The following is a 19,771-nucleotide window of genomic DNA, read 5'->3' on the forward strand; positions in this document are numbered from 1 at the left end:
CCCCCCCCCCCGCCCCCCATGACAGCATTCTGTTGGCCAGAGCAGTAGGCTGAGGAACCGGGCTCTCCACTCTCAAGTGTGTGATTTAGAAGACTTGATCAGTTAGGCTCATGTCCTGGTGCTATCTGTGAAACCCCCACCATTAATCTGACAGTTCCCGGGGCGCCTGGGTGGCTCAGTCGGTTAAGCGTCTGCCTTTGACTCAGGTCATGATCCCAGGGTCCTGGGATCGAGTCTCGCATCAGGCTCCCTGCTCAGCAGGGAGCCTGCTTCTCCCTCTGCCTGCCACTTCCCCTGCTTGTACTCTCACTTTTCTCTCTCTCTCTAGCAAATAAATAAATAAAATCTTTAAAAAAAAAAATCTGAGAGTTCCCATCTCTCTTACCCTTTTTATTGTTCCAGGGCATTTGCCTTCCTTTGACAGAATATTCTTCCCCGTCCCACTTATGTTTAGTTTTTCATTTCTTCAACAGCATTTTAAGGACTCTAAACAAGGGGTACCTTGGTGGCTCCATCCATTCAGCTCAGGTCATGATCTCGGGGTCCTGGGATGGAGCCCTGAGTCAGGCTCCCCACTCGGCACAGAGTCTGCTTCTCCCTCTCCCTCTGCCGCTCCACCCTGCTCATGCTCTCTCTCTCTCTCAAATAAATAAAATCTTAAAAAAAAAACTAAAAAACTAAAAAAAAAAAAAAAAAGGACTCTAAACAAATCATAGCCTCTCTTGCTCCTGGGAGACTTATCCATAGGTATGAGTGCTGTCCCTTATCACATCCTTTCCCCCAAGTCTTATTCACACGCGCACACACGCACACACACAAGCTCTTGTAAAATCTCTGTCCTCCCTCACTGACTTTGCTCAGGTCTTTGTTCTGTCTCCTCAGGAAACCTGCCTTGTCTCCATCTGTCTGTGACACATAGCCCACATCATGACTAAAGAGCACAAAGCACATCACAAAGCATGGCATCTAGGGCTAGCCAAGGACACTAGAAATCACTTAAAAATACAACTCCCTCCTTCTACCGATGAGGGAACTGGGACCCAGAAAGGGAAAGGCACTGAGCCAAGGTCAAGAAGCCATAGTGGCTCCACTGGGACAAAGCTAAGCTTAGGCAAAGGAAAGCCTGGAGCTCTGACGTGGGTGTGTTCGGATGGACACCTGACTGTCCCCTCACGCCTTTCCCCATTCACTTCAGACACATCCATGTGAGCAGCCAACGTGGGCTGCTCATGTCCCTTCTTGTCATACCTCTTAAACACCTGCTGGTTTCACTGTGTGGTTCACCCACCTCCACCTCCCCGTTGTATTCCGGTATTTCCTTTAAGACACAATTCAAGGGCTACTTCTTCCCAGAATAATTGCTCTGACTTATAGTTGCCCTATTTTGTATCAACATCCTGCCTTGTATATTCAGTTTGTACTGCAATGTCATGTGCTTGATTATAGAACACTTGTAATGGGGATTTCAAGTATACGGAGTTCTGCCTCCCCAACTAAATATAAACTCCAAGAAAGGAGAGATCCTGCTTTCTGTGTACTTGTTGATATAACTATGATAACTTGCAAGATACCTGGTACATGTCTGGAACTCCACGTACCATTATCTAATCAAATGGATAAATAGGTTTGATGCTAGGAGCAATTTAAGTTGCTGACTTTTGAGTCGGAGCAGAAAGGGGCTGTCACAGTTTTGTGTAGGTTCTGAAAGTCGGAGAGCCTGGGAGCGCCGTGAAGAAGGGTATGTCTAGGGGGTCATGAGGTTACAGAGGAAGAGATGGAGGTGAGAGCTGGTGCAGAAGCTGCTGGATAGGGTGAGGAGGCCAGGGCCTGCCGGTGTGTCCACGGCCCTGCGGCAGTGTGGACTGACCCACTGCCTGGCCATTCCCAGTGCTCTGGGCTTTGTGGTCCTGGGCCTAGGAAGGCTGAGGTCTCCCGAGGCCCCCAGCATGTTTTGTTCTCGATGGGCTTTCGCTACTAATCGCTGTGTCCTCTGTGTCCCTCCCTGTCTCCCCCCAGAGCCGAAGGACGAAGTGGAGGTGTCAGATGATGGTGAGTGCTGGCCACCTGTCCTCACGTAGACTCGAGGGGTGGCGGGGGGCGAGAGAGGAATCTGATGGCTCACACCCACCCCACCCCTACCCTACAGATGAGAAGGAACCTGAGATCAACTACCGGAACGTAACCGTCAACACTGAACAAAAAGTGTCTGACTTCTATGACATCGAAGAGAGACTAGGCTCGTAAGTGGAACAGGGAGCATCTTTCGGGCCCCCAGGGTTGGGGTGGCACAGAGCCCATCATTAGATTCCACACCCTGTCTCCCCATCTTTTCCTGGGTTTTGCCAGCTTCCCACACTGAGACCCCCAGCAGGAAGAGGAGGTGCGGACCCAGCCAGCACCCCATGAGGGCATCCCCACCCAGGGCCCTCTTAGTTACTGCTGGTGCAGCGCTGGCTCAGCTCCACGAGAGTCTTGAGCAAGCTCCTCCTTTCCCGTGCCTTCCAACCACACGCACGAGCAAACGAGGCACCGGGGTCCGGGTCACCGGCAGGAGTCAGTCAAGCCTGAGCCATCTCACTGTTCAGCAGTCGTATCTTTCGCGCATCCGTGAAGCCCACAGCCTTGAAAGGCACAGCTGCTCACCACTGCTCACTTTATGCACCTGGACCGCACTGTTGACTCTGGCTGTCCCCTGGAGGGCGGGCACCCCAACCTTGAGCCCTCGTCGGCCGCAGCGTCCCCTCCAGCAGCAGCCCCCAGGGCTGTCTGTCTCCCCCTAACTATCCCTGGGGGAGCACATGGTGGAGGCCAAGGGGGTGGGGCTCAGGTTTGATTTCCAGTAGGTTTCTGGGAAATAAAGGGGTGCCGCCAACCTCATCAGAGTTGAGTACAAGGAGACCGCACTGCCCGCAGGAGCTGGGTCAGAGGAACACCACCGCACTCCCCTCTCCTGCCGTGGACAGCAAGGGCCTTCCTCGGCTGTCTCCAGGGGACCAGTGCTGGACACTGGAGCAGAAGGAAGGCAACCACTCAGAAATTCTCTGTAGCTGGGGAGGACTTCCTCCACCCAACGTCATGGGTCTGTCTTTGGCGAAGGAGAGAGAAGTCCATCAGCCAAGACAGAGGCCTCAGCCCAAGGAAATGACAGCCCAGACGGAGTAGTGAGCCTGAGCAGCGATTGGGCAGGGATGCAGGTCAGGCACGGGCCGAGGTTGCCAGGTGAGGGAGAGTAAGGTTGTCTGGGTTAGAGGTGTACCTCAGGATCGAGAGCAGGGCTGGCCAACTTTTCTATAAAGGGCCGGATGATGGATAGTTGAGGTTTCGGCGAAGCACAAAAGCAGCCATGGGTGAAATGCACACACATGGGCGTGGCTGTGTTCCAATAACATTTTATTTACAAAAAGAGGTGGGCTAGATTTCTCCCGTAGGCCATCACTTGTCAGCCCCAATTTAATGGAAAGCTCGGCTAAATTTGCCTTTTCTCTCCTCCTCCTTTCATTCGCAGTGGGAAATTTGGACAGGTCTTTCGACTCGTAGAAAAGAAAACTAGAAAAATCTGGGCAGGGAAATTCTTCAAGGCATATTCCGCAAAAGAGAAAGAGAATATCCGGCAGGAGATCAGCATCATGAACTGCCTCCACCACCCCAAGCTGGTCCAGTGTGTGGATGCCTTCGAAGAAAAGGCCAACATTGTCATGGTCCTGGAGATGTGAGTGGTTTGCTATGGGCCTGGGAGCCCCTCACGCGTCACCCCCACTGTCCACACCCAAGCCCCTACTGCCCCAAGATGGGGAGCACCACAGGTCAGGCCGCAGCGTGGAAGAGCCTCCCCAGCCCCGGCGGCTGGGGGGTGCCCCCTCAGAACGGCACATCTGTACACAGGAGGGGCCCTCACCCACTGACCACCAGCCCACTGCAGCCCCTTGCTCATTTCCATAGCAGATTGGCAGATCTCTGAGGACCCCTGCCCCCTTTTCACCCCCAACTCCCTGTGAAAGTGTCAAGGTTACCGCTAGGCTCCTCGGCTGCGTTCAAGGGCATTGACTTAGAGGTGGCTTTGGAGGAGAAAGAGAGGGACAGAGCAACTTCCTGAATGGCCTTCAAAAGAAGAGGGGCCCAGGCCCGGGGGCTTGGGATGTGCGGGTGTAACCCTTGCTCCTGTCTCGGGCTGGGCTCTGCAGGCCCCCATCCCGTGCTTGTTTGTACTTTGACTTCTCACCAGAGGGTTGTGCTTTCTGGGCTGGCTTGTCCATGCACAGGGGCATGGATCAGAGGACCTCCAGCCAAGGCTTTCCTGGAATCCGCTGTTTCCTCCACTTGCCTCACCCCCAAGCCGTTGGCACGCACACACATGCATACACACACACACACACACGCATGCACAGATGCACGCCTGCACACACACATAAACACATGCAAATACACATGCGCATACAGCCCCTCAGTAAGCCAGATGCCCTCTGCAGAGGGGTCTGTGTTTTTCAGTTTTCTTTCCTTTTTTTCATCAGAATTTGTGGTCAGTGGGAAACAATCACATCAAAAAATGTAAGAACATGCACAATAAACAGTTCCATTCCGAGCCCTGTCCCTCATCTACCCTGTTTCTACCTCCACCGCTGACATCAGTAACCATTTTTATAGGTTTTGTTTGTATCCTTCCAAAGTTTCGTTATGAAAATACAAGCATATGTGATTTAAAAAAAAAAAATATTTCCCGGGGCACCTGGGTGGCTCAGTTGGTTAAGCGACTGCCTTCGGCTCAGGTCATGATCCTGGAGTCCCTGGATCGAGTCCCGCATCGGGCTCCCTGCTCTGCAGGGGGTCTGCTTCTCCCTCCGACCCTCCCCCCTCTCATGTGCTCTCTCTCATTCTCTCTCTCTCAAATAAATAAATAAAATCTTTAAAAAAAAAAAAAAGATTAAAAAAAAATATTTCCCACCTTTTAGCACCAAGGTATCTCATATCCACTGTTCTATATTTTTGCTTCTTTTCATGCAGCAGTTCATCTTCATATGAAGGGCTCTGAACATTTCAGTGGCTGGTGAGCTTCCTCATTTGCCCTGCTCCGTGGGATTTGCTTGCATGCATAAACTACAGTTTCCTGGAGCAGTCTTCTTTTGATAGGAGGTTGACGGGTTTCCAGGCCTTTGCTTTTCCAAACAAGCCGTGTTTGTAACCTTGTATATACATCTTTTCACACACACCTGTGCGCATCTGTAGGATACATTCTTAGAAGTGTGGTTATGCTAGATCAAAGGGTATGTGCATTTGAAATTTTTAGAAATCTTGTGAAACTGCCTTCAGGCCATCCTTTGCTTGTCCTGAGCTTCAGGGATCTTAGTCCTTTGGAGAGGATTCTCTCAACACCTTCCTTCCCAAGGAAGGTGAGTCCTCCCCAGGCTTGAGGTGTGATTTTCTCCCCTGGCTCAGTGATCGCTTTGGTGTGTTTCCTTCCAGCTTATGTACATCTGGAAAAGCTAGAGTGGGTTAAAAGCACAAACTTAGAGTACAAAGTGAGTCTGATAAATCTCACGTCAATCCCAGCTCTGCCTCTTACTTGTTGTGTGGCCTTGAATAAGTAACTCAGCTTTGCCAATCCTTAGTGTTATTATTGGTAAAAGGAGGATATAAGCTGCCTCATGAATAATGTGGGGATTAAATGGAATCACATAGTCAGGCATAGTGCTCTATAATTGGGACTTATTCTTAGTCGTATGATACATTGACATTTTCTGTGTCGTGGTCTTGTTCCCACTTAAAATTTTTCGGCAAGCATTTTAACACACAACCAGGTGTTGTGGAACAAAAACCCTCCTATTCAGGAAACCTGGAGTCAGGTCCTGTTACCGCTGAGCTGTGATTTTGTAATTATTAAATTCTTCCAGCGAGGAGACATACTTGGATTAGACTCCCTTTTGGTTCTAAAATTCAGCAATTCTGTGGAGCTGTAAACTCTTCAGAGAGTATCTGCATTCGTATCTTAGAATCTGTTTCCGGCCCCAATTCGAGCTTACCTCCCCACTTGCAGGAAAGAGCAACCCGTGTCTGTGGCCTCACTGATCACACCCTCACCATAGCCCTGTGGGCTCGGTGCTTCGCGTTTATTCTAGAACAGGTTGCTTGGTCCAGGCAGTGTGGGCGTGTGGGGACATGTGAAGAAATGTCATATGTTTAGAAGTTAAGCATTGGGCAAGTTTGGGAGAGGGTTCAGGGAGGGGGTAGGAGGCAGCCAAGCCTGGGTAAGGCTGGGCAGCCGCACCAGTGGGTAGAACACCATACTTAGCGTGGAATTGGGAGTTGGCAAGCTGGATGGAAAAATGTTGAGAGAAAACGTAAGAAGGCTTCAGCTGGCCTGGCTTTCATCCCTCCTCCCCACGCCTCCCCTGTGGGCAGGAGCAAGTCTGACAGGCACAGATGCCAGCCGAGTCTGCTGCACTTGGGGTAAGGCGCTTGCCCCTTGATAGGAGCTCAACCAAAGAAGTAGGAGCCCATCCACACTCCCATCTGTACTGCCCTTCCAGCTTAGACAGACTTGGCCTCACGAGGGCAAAGGCTGGTGTTCAGTGGTACAACTTGCCATTGCCCTTGTTGGATGGAGGTACTGAGGTTCAGAGAAGGATGAGGCCTGGTGATGTAGAAAAATGAAAATGTCTTCCAGGGTCTCCTCCTTCAGTTCAGCCACTTCCAACACAGTGAGAAATCAGAAGCAGTGTGTGTCTTCAGCCTTTCTGACCTCTGATGATGGGACAAGCCACAAGCCCCCATCTAGCAGTGTTGCCCAGACACAGGGGTTCCCTAGGGTCCCTGGCCTGAAATCTCGGCGTGTCGTTTGGGAGCGCTCAGGCCCTTCCAGGTGGTGGTGAGACCCTGAGCACTGAAGCAGTACAATTTAGGCTGGGTCGTCCACTACCCATCTCCCTTTTGTGCTGCCATTGGCAAAATTGATCAAAAAATATCCAGCTGGCTGCCAAGAGACAAGAAGTAGAGGGTCTGGGTATGGAGTTTGCTGAAACACCATATCTTTTGGCTGCAAGTGAGGGCTGGCCAAGGTCTACACTTGGGCGGGGTGGGGGGGGCGGTGAATTTGATCCCTTGGGATTAGGTAGCCTTGTTAGTCGGATTCACTCACTCACTCACCTACTCACTGTTCATTTATTTATTTGTTTATTTATTTTTTTAAAGATTTTATTTATTTATTTGACAGGGAGAGACACAGCGAGAGAGGTAACACAAGGGAGAAGCAGGCCTCCCAAGGGGCAGGGAGCCCGATGTGGGGCTCGATCCCAGGACCCTGAGATCATGACCTGAGCCGAAAGCAGCCGCTTAACGACTGAGCCACCCAGGCGCTCCTCACTGTTCATTTATTAAGCATACATTTCCTCTGGCCCAGTCTTGTCCCTTGGCCCATCTCTGTGGGTGGCAGCTTCTTTCCATCCATAGTCTTGAGTATTTTGAAGAGAAACCTGGGTAGAACCATTAATCCTGTTTATGTAATCCCTTCCATCCTAGGAAATGGACCACAGGAACAGCTTTCAAAATACATTAAATATATTTGAATAGATTGAGCCTATTTAAACTTATACTGAATAAGTTACCTCTAGAAAAGCAGTAGTAATTACCTCCATGGCTCAGATTTCTACTGCTCATTGCCTCAGACATTCCCAAGGGCACCACAAATAATGGTTGCTTGCTTTTCCAGAATATTTTACATTTAAAAGCACACATTTTCGGGCACCTTGTCAGTGCCAGATATTGCGAGGTATAAATAAAATTCTAGAGATGAGCCAGACCTTTTCCACACATGTTCATAAACAACTTTAAGCCAAGACAGATCTGATACAAAAAGGACAGACAAGACTGTGGGAACCCAGGGATGGAAAGAGCCTTTCTTGGAAAATCAGGAGTGACTTCTCAGCTGAATTTCTCAGTGAATTTCACAAGCTTGTCCCAATCCTAAGAATGACCTGGGGTGCTTATTGAACATATGGATTCTCAGAGCCCTCCCAAGAGTTTCTAAATCAGAATCTGCAAGCGGGAAGAGCTTGAGAGCCTGTATTTTCAATAAGAGCCCCAACTGGCTCTTTAAAAAAAAAAAAAAAAAAAAAGGTAATTAACATTATTGAACACTTACTATATGTCAGGCACTCTTCTAAGCACTTTACCTATATTAAGTCACTCAGTCTTCACAGCAACCCTGTGAGGTGGTGCTGTTTTTATCTGCACCTTCCAGATGAGGACATTGAGGCACAGAGATGGTTAAGGATCAAGGGAGACCTGAGAATGGAAATTCAAGTTTGACTTGGAGCAGAGCAATAGAAATGGAGGGCTTGAGGACGGAGGCGCCACCTGCTGGCCGCCCGGGGACCTCCTGCTCTGTTGGTGCTTAGAGCGTCCGTTCTAGCGCCCCCAGCGGCCACTGGCACAGACTGACCTTTCCCAGCTCGGCCCTCCCGGACAGTGTTGGTGATGGAGGCCCACACAGGCTGTGCGGTGCTGGACCCCATGCTGCGCCCCTGTCTGTCCCTCCCTCAGGGTCACTGACAAGATCCACCTGACTCACCACAGGTTGTGAAATGGTAATTAATATGTGCTGAGCACCTACTGCGTGTCAGGCATGATGCTTTACAAAAGTTCCTTCACTCCTAACAACTCTATGAAGTAGGGACAGATAAGGAAAGCGGGGCTCAGAAAGGTTAAGTAACTTGCCCAAGGTCACACAGCTTGTAAAAGGCAGGGACAGGATCCACACTCAGCTTTTTCCCTTCTTCATGATGGCTCCCATCAGAGGAGAGATGCCTCCTCTCCCCCAATCCCCCCAAAAGAAGAGGGAAGGCCCTTGGAAGAGGATGGGCCCAGAACAAAGCCTACCCAGCCTCGTTCAGCTGGTGGACATATAGGCCATTGCAGAAAGGAGCTTACTGATGTCTGGATGCTATAAAAGTCACCAGGGAGATGCTTTAAACTTTCTGAGCAGCAAGGAAGGAAGGTGGGTCAGAGGGCTGGGACAGGGGAACAGAAAGGACCCATGTAACTCGGGACAAGGCCATGCATTTGCGCTGAAGGGCAATATGCTGGCTGGCTGTAGCCTGTGGGCCAGTCCTTAGTAGAAGATGCCCACTGTGGGCCCCAGAAACTCCATGGTCAGGATCCAAAGTCTATCCAGGCAGGAGGATGTACTGCACTTCCAGCCTGGGCGAGGGAACAGGCAAGACGAGTTAGTTATGGCTGGAAGGAGTAACCAATACCATAGGCCTGGCCAGAGGAGGCATGGGGAATGGGTTACAGTCGATGAATTTTAGGAAATGTGCTGAGGCTCCTTATTATTGAAGATATTTTTCTGTTTCTGGCTATGTGAAACAAATGCTATGGGTGCTGTGAGTATTTCAAACTTCAATTCCCTATGACCAAAAGACGCAGCTGGGTACAAGAACGAGCCCTTCCGTGTCTGTGGTCATTCGGGAAGGGAGGCTGCCTGGTGGTTACCCTTTTTGCTGAGGAGATTATGTCTGAATCTTTCAGCTCATGATCACCTCTGAAACTGCCCAGCCCAGATGCTTCCCTGAGTTCCCCAACATCTTAGTGGGCACAAACAGGGTTCTCCCCAGAGGGAAACTGGGCGGCCCTCCTGGCACAGTGGAAACCGGGACCAGCATAACAGGGCAGGGGCCGGGAACTGAGGAAGCCACAGAAATGCCCAGCCCCTCCTACCCTGGGCCTTCCTGCCTGTCCCCGCTGCTCCTTCCCTAGCCTGCCCTTGGCCAGACCCCCTGCCAGCCTGGGCCCCGTGGCGCTGGGCTCTGACTGTCCCTTCTGCTCCCGCAGCGTGTCGGGGGGTGAGCTGTTCGAGCGCATCATTGACGAGGACTTCGAGCTGACGGAGCGGGAGTGCATCCAGTACATGAGGCAGATATCGGAGGGGGTGGAGTACATCCACAAACAGGGCATCGTCCACCTGGACCTCAAGCCCGAGAACATCATGTGTGTCAATAAGACCGGCACCAGAATCAAGCTCATCGACTTCGGTCTGGCCAGAAAGCTGGGTAAGGCCACGCGCCTGTCCTGTGCTCACTCACATACAGTGACAGTGGCTGCTGTTTGTGTTATACACACTGGGCATTGGAGGGAATGCCCTGGGCTGGAGTTAAAGTCAGAGACCGTGGGGGCTGCTGAGGCTCGCGTCCTGCCCCAGGCCCCACTAGACTTGACTTTGAGTTGCTACCCCTTATCTGTAAAATGGGTTAATAGTAGTCCCCACGTCATCGAGCTTTGGGTGGGCGGGGGGCCGGGGGGGAGTCTGGTGCATTAATACAGGTTAGGTGATGCAAGCAGTGCCTGGCACATAGTAGGTGCTCTGTAGGTGTTTGCAGTTTATTATTGCTGCTGTCAGGATCCCCTCTTGTGGCTTTCACTCTGGGACCTGCAGCTGCAACTCATTTCGGTGATGGTGCTTGCTCCCATTAGCATCCTAGGCAACAGTTTCCAGAGCACTCTCACAGACTTTCACTGGGCTCTCACTGCAGGCCTGTGAGGGCGGCGGGGCAGATTTTCAGAGCCCTGGTTTATAGACCGGGAAACCGTAGCTTTGCCCAGCAGGTCCCACCACAAGCCAGGAGAGGTGCTGGGGCCGGAACAAGGGCCAGGGACCTAGCTCCGGGTTCTCTGAAGCCCCTCTGCTATTCCTGCACTGGGTGGGGGGCGGGGAATGGGGGCAGGTGGTAGGGGCCTTCGTGCCCAGCCCTGCAGCCATCTTGGTCTGAGACCTTCCGCCTCCCGCCCTGCCCACATGCCGCCTGCCTGCGTCGCTCTTTGATGGCTCAGTAGCTGATGAAACAGCCTCACCCTCTACCCCCTGACCACTGCCCTATCAACGAGGAGCCGAGGGCTGGTGCAAACTGGCCTTTCGCCGCCCCGGGGGCACTTGGTGCCAGGGCGCCCCGTTACGAAGAGGACACTGAGGGAGCGAAGTTCTGCCGGGCTCTGACTTGCCGGGACGCGGTGCCCCGAGGCCAGGTGCAGGAGCCTGCTCTGCTCCACCCGCTGCAGGTAGGGCGCCACTGGCCTCGGGAGCTGGCAGAGTCAGCGCCGCAGGGACACAAGGTGGAGGCTCCCGCGGTGAGAGAGCGCGGGGACGGCCGTGTCTCCCGCGGCCCCGAGAGCTGGGAAGGGCTCGTGTGTAGCGGGAAGGGCTCAGGTGGGAGTGGAGCAGAGCTCTCCCATCTGAAGGCTCTTCGGTGGTCTGTCTTAGAGCATTTGCTGCGGGCTCCATAGTGACAAAGAGCAGGTGTGGCCCACAGGCCAAAGGTAGGCCAGCCCCACTGTGGACGAGATCCTCCAGGAGCTGGTACCATGGACATCCTACTGGGCATCTCTGGTCCCTTAAGGCTCAGTGACAGCAGCCTGGGGTTAAGGTCTTTCCTGGCTATCCTCCCAGCAGCTCCTGGGAGGAGAGACAGGTAGGGGCAAAGGGACATAGCTCAGGACTGGGACCACCTGGGTTTAGGTCCTGACCCCCACTGTCAAAGGTGGGTAAATCACGCAACTGCCCTGGGCCTCCCTTTCTTCCTCAGGAACATGAGGATCATACCTCTCTCGGGGTTGTCGAGAATATTAACTAGGAAAGTCCTTATGAAACAGGCAGCAGGGTACAGAGGACATAGTGAACGTTAGAGATTATTGCCAAGCGCAAGTTATAGCCCCTTCTGGGAACGCATGGGAGAGACAGACACGTGAAAAACCATCTGGGGTGCAGGGGCCTTAATGGCCTCCTCTCCCCGCCCCGCCCCGCCCCAGACATTGACAGCGCGCGCAGTCTGTCAGTTTCACTGGTGCGCTGACGCACCTGTTCGCAGGGAGGCGGGTGTCTGTGCCATTCTCAAGGGGAGCGCAGCCAGGGGCCAGGCCTCGTCTGTGCCCCTCCCGTGCACACAGACGGCATTCACTTACCACGGGTTGGCTCCCAAATGTTCTGGTGATTGATCCCTCTCCAATCCGGTTACAGAGAATGCAGGGTCTCTGAAGGTCCTCTTTGGCACCCCAGAGTTTGTGGCACCGGAAGTGATCAACTATGAGCCCATCGGCTATGCCACGGACATGTGGAGTATCGGAGTCATCTGCTACATCCTGTGAGTCTCGGGGCACACGAGGGAGGGGCAGAGAGCTCCACAGGAGGGTCCCCAGGCTGCCCCGCCATTGAAGGAGCCAGTGTGGGTTATGGTGGAGAGCCCAGCCCAGAGTCGGGAGGGCTGCAGCTCCTATCCCCCTCCCACTAGCCTGCCCCACTCCTGTTTTCCCAATGAAGTCAGCAGCCCGTGTTGCACTTCTCTAGGGGTGGCTAGCGCTGACCCTGACACCCCATTCTGCGCCCTTCACTGTCCCTCATGCTGACCAGGCTGGGGTCTTTGGTCAGGAGGATGGAATGTGGCTGGTGCCATGTAATTTACCCTCATGTGTGTAGGTGGGTCCATGGAGAAGGAGGCAGGGCGCCCAGGTGCACATCTCCTGTGGGCATCATCATTGTCTTCAGAAGACAGCACCCCATCCTCATGGCAGGGGGACCCCAACTATCAGCCTCATCCCTGAGCCCACTACATGGGCCAATTTATAAGCACTTTTGATGAGAGAGCCGTCAGCAGACAACAGAAAGCCACGTAGGAATTGGAATTGGGAAATCAGGGGGACAATATGGAGCCATTTCAGTTAATGATGCTGGAGAAGAAGAGCGGAGGCCAGGAATGCAGACCAGAGCTTTGTGAGCAGTCATATGCACGAATCACCTAGGCCTCTCCTTAGATTGCAGACTCCGTTTCAGGAAGTCTGGGACACCTAAGAATCCACGTTTCTAACAGATTCCTGGTTGCTGTGGTGCCGATCCAAGGACCGCACCTGGAGCAGCAGGCTCTAGAACACACACCTTGGTGGCATCTCACTGATTCAGTCTCTGAAACCCCAGGTTGCAGACAGTCCTTGGCCTCTGAGGCAGCCCCTGAGCTTACGTGGCAACACACAGTGAAGGGATGGTCTCCTGAAGATGCAGATACGCATGCATTCATTTTGGGGGAAAAAAACATTTTTGTTGTTAAAGCGAAAGGAAAAACGTAACGTTTACATAGAAAACTTGAGGAGGACCTAAGAAGGCTCTCTTTGACCCCTGGGGTCTTCATACCCAGGTAAGAAACGGCTCTAGGAGGTTCTTTTGCACAGCCAGCCTTAGGGTCACTGTTACGAAAGCTTGAGCCGAAATGGAGTGATTTTGTGTGTGCAGAGTGAACTGACCAAGACTGCTCCTCAAGCACCAGGTGTCCCCCCTGCCCCAGGGGCCAGGAGTTTTCTTTCTTTCCTACCTGCTCAGGAGTGTGGTTCTCACTGTGGCCTGTCAGGACAGCCTCCCTCAGTCACACCTGGGCTGTGGGCTCTGTACCCCAGAGAGTCGTCTTCTCCCCTGCCCAGGTCACCATCCCCCCCCCCCCACCTGCACCTCCCCCAGAGCAGAGACAAGAAGCACCCTGGCCAGGAGCGCATTTGCCTATTTCTCCCTCCCCTAGGCCTACCCCAGGAGAAAGAGACTATCGGGTAGTGGAAGCTCCATTTAATAAGGAATTAAAGCAGGGCAGTGGGCCCAGTCGCCCCTCCTGGGGCTGCACGCTGCACGGTGCTCACACGCAGCTCTGGCCCCAGGGGAGACACCTGGCACTTGAGAAACAGGCTTGCTCAGTTGGTTCCGTTCAGACCCAGCTGTCCTGTGGTCTGGTTCCGTCCCTAGGTTCCTCACAGATTTTCACATGGGCTCCCGTTTGATCCTCACCATAAACCTGGGAGTGAGTTGTGGCAGGGATCTGATCTTCATTTGGCTTGGAGGTGACCGGGGCCAAGGAAGTCCCCATGGCTGCCCACTTCCCACAGTCCTGGAGGGTGACCAGCCTTCCCGGTTCACCCAGGCCTGACGGGCTGCCCAGGAAACAGAACTTTCAGTACTAAAGTGGGGATAGTCTGGGAAACTAGGACAGCTGGTCTCCCTACTGGTCAGGGACTGCCCTTAAATTTTCACAGTGAATAGGCCAGTGTAACCTGTACCCAGATGAAGAATCCCCACATGGCTAGGACCCCTGCAGTCCTCCTGGGGCCCTTCCCAGTCACTGTCCCTCAGAGGTAACCATCGTCCTCATGTCTAACGTCGTGCACCACTTTTGCCTATTCCTGAACTTTATAGAAATGAAATCATACAGGAAGATGTATCTGGCTTCCTTTGCTCAACGTTGTTCATGAGACCCACGAGACCCATTCGTGTTACTGTGTGTAGTGGTAGATTGTTCATTCTCGGTGTTGTGTAGTAGTCCACTGTGTGACCATCATCCAGTTTATCCAGTCTACACTGATGGGCTTTTAATAGATACCAGTGTGGGGTATTGCAAGTATTCTGGTCCATGGTGGATATATGATCTAGAACTAGAATTATTGAGCCATAAGAGCACTTTATTTTAAAACGCAAAGTCTTTTAGGTGGAAGAATATAATAATTTGGATAATATGTTACATTGCTTTACTAGATTACTTTTAAAGCTAAGACCAAGAAATAGGGAAGAGCTTTTTGAAATGGGGAGAAAATAATTTTGATGAATTGGGCACTATCCTGAAGGTGTTTGGCCGGCAGGGTGCAAGGAGAGGGGAGATGTACGTGTGACCAGGAGGCAGGTGAGGGCCAGGCATGGTGGACACAGGTCAGCTCTGCATAGCATCCTGCAGCCCCCGTGTCCAGGCTCCTGCACATGCCACTGTGGGCTGCTCTTCCCCCCCGGGACTTTTCCTGTTAGCTCTCACAATGGGGAGAGGCCTGGGAGCTCCCCTCCTGAGTGAGGACCCTCAGCAGAGCACGTGGGACCCAAAACAAAAGTTGGAGCCAGCCAGATTGCTTCCTTTCAGACCCTGCTATGCAAAATTCTAGAGCTGCTGCTGGAAGTCTCTGGAAGAGCCTTTATGGCAGTCTTCATGTACCCTCTATCCCTCTCTTTGGAGCTTGGTTGTCTGACAATCCTCATCGAGGCCACCTTCCACATTTGTACCAGAGGAACCCCCCCCCCCAATCTCCTTTCTGGGGCCAGCGAGAGATGGGGAGGCCACGGAGTTGGGGAAATAGATAATAACTCATTTACTATTTAACACATATTTGGTGAGCACTTCCTAAGCGACCAGCTCTGTCCCCAGAGGTTGTTATGACTTTGGTGGAGGAACTCCTCAAACATCTCAGGGAGATCAGGGCTGATCTTGTCACCACACTGGAGACCTGGCCTCGCTGCCTGCCCTGGGTTTTCCAGGCAGAGTAGAGATGCAGTGAGTGGGATTATGGGCCCCCCTACCTTCTCATCCCTGATTGTGGAGGGAGATGGTAGATTTTGTGAATTTCCTGGAGATTCTGGTGTTAGCAATGTCTGGTTTTAGGCAGGAGGAGAGAGGATGGGAGTGCTCTAGGCCACACTTCAAGGATGTCCTAAGCCTTATCTCCTTTTCTAAGACCTCCTTTCCTTTCCCGCTTTCCTCTCCCCTATTTTCTGAGGACTTAGTGATCCCTCACTGCCTGTGGGGACACCAGAACCCTTCTCTGTGCCCTTCTCTCACCCCTACTCCAGAATTCCTTCTCCCCCTCCCTTGCTCCAAGGCAAGGTAAAGGGCAATCACTGCTCTGCCTTCTCCCTACCATCTTCCTAGTGGGCTCAGTGACAGACTTCCCGTTTCAGCTCATTTGCCTTTTTTTTTTTTTTAAGAGAGAGAGAGAGAGCACAAGCAGGGGGAGGGGCAGAGGGAGAGGGAGAAGCAGATCCCAGGGAGAGGGAGAAGCATGATCCCAGGACCCAGAGATCATGACCCAAGCTGAAGTCAGATGCTTAACCAACTGAGCCACCCAGGCGCCCCTCAGCTCATTTCTTGTGAATCTACTGTGGTCCAGAATGCTGCAGCCATCCCCATCCAGAGTCTAACTTCTAGGGACATCAGCCCAGTGAGCTAGGGAGAAGGCCCAGTACCCAAGTATCAGGTGGCTACTCAGACTTGCAGGTTTTGGTGCAGGGTTCTTCAGAGGGATCCAACAGCCCCACTAAGGGTTGTCCTTGCCCTCCCCACTGCTGAGCCCAGACAGCTCTCTGATTCTAGCTCCAGGCACCCTGAACCCATACCAGACCCAGCCACCACCTGCAGGTTTTGCTCTTCAGAGACTTAGGCTGCACTTAGTGTGACTAACCCAGGAGGTCTACTTTCTCGGCCACTGCACAAAAAGACACCCAGTTCTTCCTCTGGGACCTAACCAGCCCCCTCAAATCTTTCCACCGCCCCAGGGAATGAGTATCTGAAGGCTAACATGGGATAAAACACTAACCTCTTCCTAAGCCTTCAGTAGCTCTGCTGGCCCATGTGTGGTCTCTTTCATTGACCATTCCTGAAGGAGGGTCATCTGCTTGAAAAACACCATGAGGAAAGTATAGTGAAAGAGACATTTCTGTAACTTTCCCTTTTCTGACATTCTGTCCTGCAAGCAGAACAGTCTTCTGCATCAGATTCCCTGGGCAAAGTTTTGTTTCAGTGAGAGATTAAGAGTTAAGAAATTAGAACAGCCTGTAGTCATGACCTCTGTGACTCATCAGCGACCATTAAAAATGGATGTGAAGACTTTGTACACACTGTGAATGACAATGTCAAGTGACAAAAAAGTGGAACACCCAAGAATTTTCCCACGCTGATTACAGTTGCATAAAAAAACAGATAAATCTGTTGGTTATGTTGGGGAGGAAGAAAAAACTTTCCTCCACCCTCTTAGGTTCTTTTCCTGGAGGCCTGTAAATCAATCTGACAAAAGGCAGATTAACAAGAGAAAAAAGCCAGATTTAATTATGTATATACGCACAGGAGTTCACAAAGAAATGTGATTCAAGAAGATGTTTAGAATTGGGGGCTTACATACTATTTTAACAGACCAAGCAAGTAATTGTAGAGAAATAACTAGACAAAGGAAAAGAGGTTTGGGGCTTCTGGAGGGTGTAAATTATGAGAAGGTGACTAGGAAATGTGTAGTAAATAAGGGTTGTTTAGCAAGGTCTGTTATGAAGATGAGTCTCCTCTTTCTGGGAAGGGAGAAAACATATTTACAAATGGAAATTTATGTCACCTTAATACAGAGAAATGGATGTCCTGCTTTGAGACGGAAAGGGAGGGCAAAGAGCTAATTGCCTTCAGCTCAAAACATTCTTTATACCAAAGTGGCATATTTTGGAGTGGCATACTCTGACCCCCTTCAGTTAAAAAATGAGATAAAACTAGGAAGAGGGGTGGGTAGTTGTGTTTCTAACACTAATGTTATTATGTTTGTTGATTGGGTTGATCAACCCAACCATATGTGATCCTTATGCAAATTCTAGCAATAAAAAGCCCAGAAAAGAAATTTTTTAAAAAGTCCTGCCAAATCCCACCACCAAGAAACATTACTGAAATTCTGACACTCTCTCTGTCATCATGCTCTGCATATATTGCAAGTTTTATTTTAGAGACATACTCTTTAACAGGAATTCTGTGGGAGCTTGGCAGGCAAGGAGCCAGCCAGGGCTGGGGGTATTTCAGATGGATGGGCTGCCAGAAAGGAGGAGCACCAGAGATGAGGAGGCTCTCCCCAACTGTGAACTTTACAGAGATTAAGCCCTATCTTTGCAGGATTACAGTCCCTAATTAGCAAAGGAGGTTTAGAGAAGACGATGGTGCAGCATTCCACAGCAGGGTTGTCTGCTCTTCTTGCAGTCTTTGGAATGCTGCAGGACTTTCCCCCTCTTTGTTTCAAATGCAAAATGTAAAGACAGAAGGAGGCATGTAGCTGACAAGCAAGAGTCAGGCTCCTTCGAGATGGGCTAGCTGGGGTCACACTGAATCGCAGAGATGAGGAGAGCTGGAAGCCCCTAGGAATTCTAGCCCAGTACCCTTGGTGAAAAAAGGGGAACCTGAGGCCCAGAGAGTGTGTGTTGGGGGAGGGGAGAGGAATAGCCTATAACCGTGCAGACTTGGGAGTGGTTCGCACCCACCCTTCCTTCGTTGTCATGTAACCGAGAATAATTAGCCCCATGCCTTCTTCAAACAGAACAGAAATCAGTATTTTGCTTTAAGACATTTTAATGCCATCTGCAAAACTCTGTTATTCTAAAACACAAATATATTGACTAGGGCAAGATAACTCACATTGCAAAAGCTTTCTTCTTTTTACACAAGGTTTCGCGGGAGGGTTCCTCCCATGGCAAGCTTGCCTCGCAATATTTCAGTGGGTTTTGTTTTACAAAACTTAGTTTGCAGGTGCTGTTGTATTTTATAAGCTGAGGCCGTTTGGATGTAGAGATGCCTCCAGAAGGGTTTGCGTCATTGTTTATGATGATGCGCTCTTAAGGATTTGGGGAAAAGGGACATTAGTGAAGGCTTCATCTGGAAGGTTGATGGCATGAAGGCCCTGGATCCATCTCATGGGACTCAAGTGGGGTCAGGGCAGGACCAGCTACATAATTTATGGGGCCCCATGCCGAATAAAAAAGGGGAGTGACTTGTTCAAACGTTACTATGACTTTCAGTATGACTGTAGCAGATCATTAAACCAAGAGTGGGACCTTCTAAGGGTGGGGCCCTGTGCACCTGCCTAGGCCTGACACCCATGAGGTCGCCCTAGGTCAGGGTGAATGGCCGGGGGGATGGTTGGTATGAAGATGAGGTACACGGAAGTGAGCGATCAGGCCAGTAAGCTGTGAATCTGTCCTACTTGGCTTTGAGATACTTGGCCTTACAAATTTCATTTGGCTTGAGTTATTGGTAAATGCGTCATTCCTGAGGTCACGGATTGGTGAGGCAGTGGGAGTGAACTGTACGTGGAAGAACTGCAGTCATGGACCAAGCTCCTTACTACGACCAGGCCTCGTGCCAGAGCCGTACACCATGATTGCCTTCATCTGCATTGAAATACTCGTCTAAAGGTGCAGTTAAGATCTAGGCTCTAGAGAAAGGTGGCTGGGTTCAGATCTCATTGATTGAAACCTTGGGCAAGTTACTTAACTCCACTCTGTGCCCATTCCCTCATCTGTTAAAGTAATGAGTTACCTGGGTTATAGGATGGTATTAAGATTAAATGAGTTCATCTATTTTAAGCTGTTTGCCCAGTGCCTGGCACATGGTAAATGTTAGCTGCCAGGATGCTTTTGATGGAGGAGAAGGAGGAAGAAGAGAAGTAGAATAAGTAAAAGTGGTGACCACTGTATAGTTAAGTGGTAGGTTCTCCATTATATAGAGGAGGAGAACATGGCACGGAGAGATTAGGAAATTGTCCCAGATCACCCAGAAAAGAAACAGACTGTGCTATTTCCTCAGCCTTGGTATCTCTTAGGGAAGCTTTCTGGTTTGACCTAAGTGCCTCAGGCTCACTGGTATAGATGGATCACCGAACCCATGTTGCTGAGTCGAAGTCTGCTGTTCGTCCATGCTTGCTAAGCACCCCGGGCATGCTGGGCCCTGTCATTGGTGCTGACAGGTGTGAAGATGAGAGGTAGAAGGGAGCAGGGGTGGCCCGGTGTGGTGATGAGTGCTGTACCATGTAACTAGCCCCTGGTGAGGGTGGCGCCAGCACAGAGAGGAAGGGAGTCTTCCACCCAGGAGCCTTGGAGAAGGTTCTGGGCTTTGGGCAAGAACAGAGGACAGGGAGGAGGGGCCCTGCTGTGTCCTGCCAAAGCCGTAAACGGAAGTAAATTCCTTCCCCTCAGCCTCACAGGCAG

At 51.2% G+C, this 19,771-nt stretch overlaps 1 protein-coding gene across 1 annotated transcript in view; it reads left to right on the forward strand.

Annotated features, from left to right (window-relative positions):
• Positions 1 to 19,771, forward strand: part of MYLK (myosin light chain kinase) — a 177,039-nt gene that overhangs the window by 141,690 nt on the left and 15,578 nt on the right. Inside the window, 5 exon segments of the mRNA XM_035000007.1 lie at positions 2,017 to 2,049; positions 2,147 to 2,240; positions 3,506 to 3,709; positions 9,823 to 10,040; positions 11,999 to 12,122. Coding sequence (XP_034855898.1) covers positions 2,017 to 2,049; positions 2,147 to 2,240; positions 3,506 to 3,709; positions 9,823 to 10,040; positions 11,999 to 12,122 — 673 coding nt within the window.

The sequence above is a fragment of the Mirounga leonina genome, unplaced genomic scaffold (genome assembly GCF_011800145.1).
Source record: "Mirounga leonina isolate KUSES-001 unplaced genomic scaffold, KU_Mleo_1.0 Mir_115, whole genome shotgun sequence".
Classification (NCBI taxonomy): Eukaryota; Metazoa; Chordata; class Mammalia; order Carnivora; family Phocidae; genus Mirounga; species Mirounga leonina.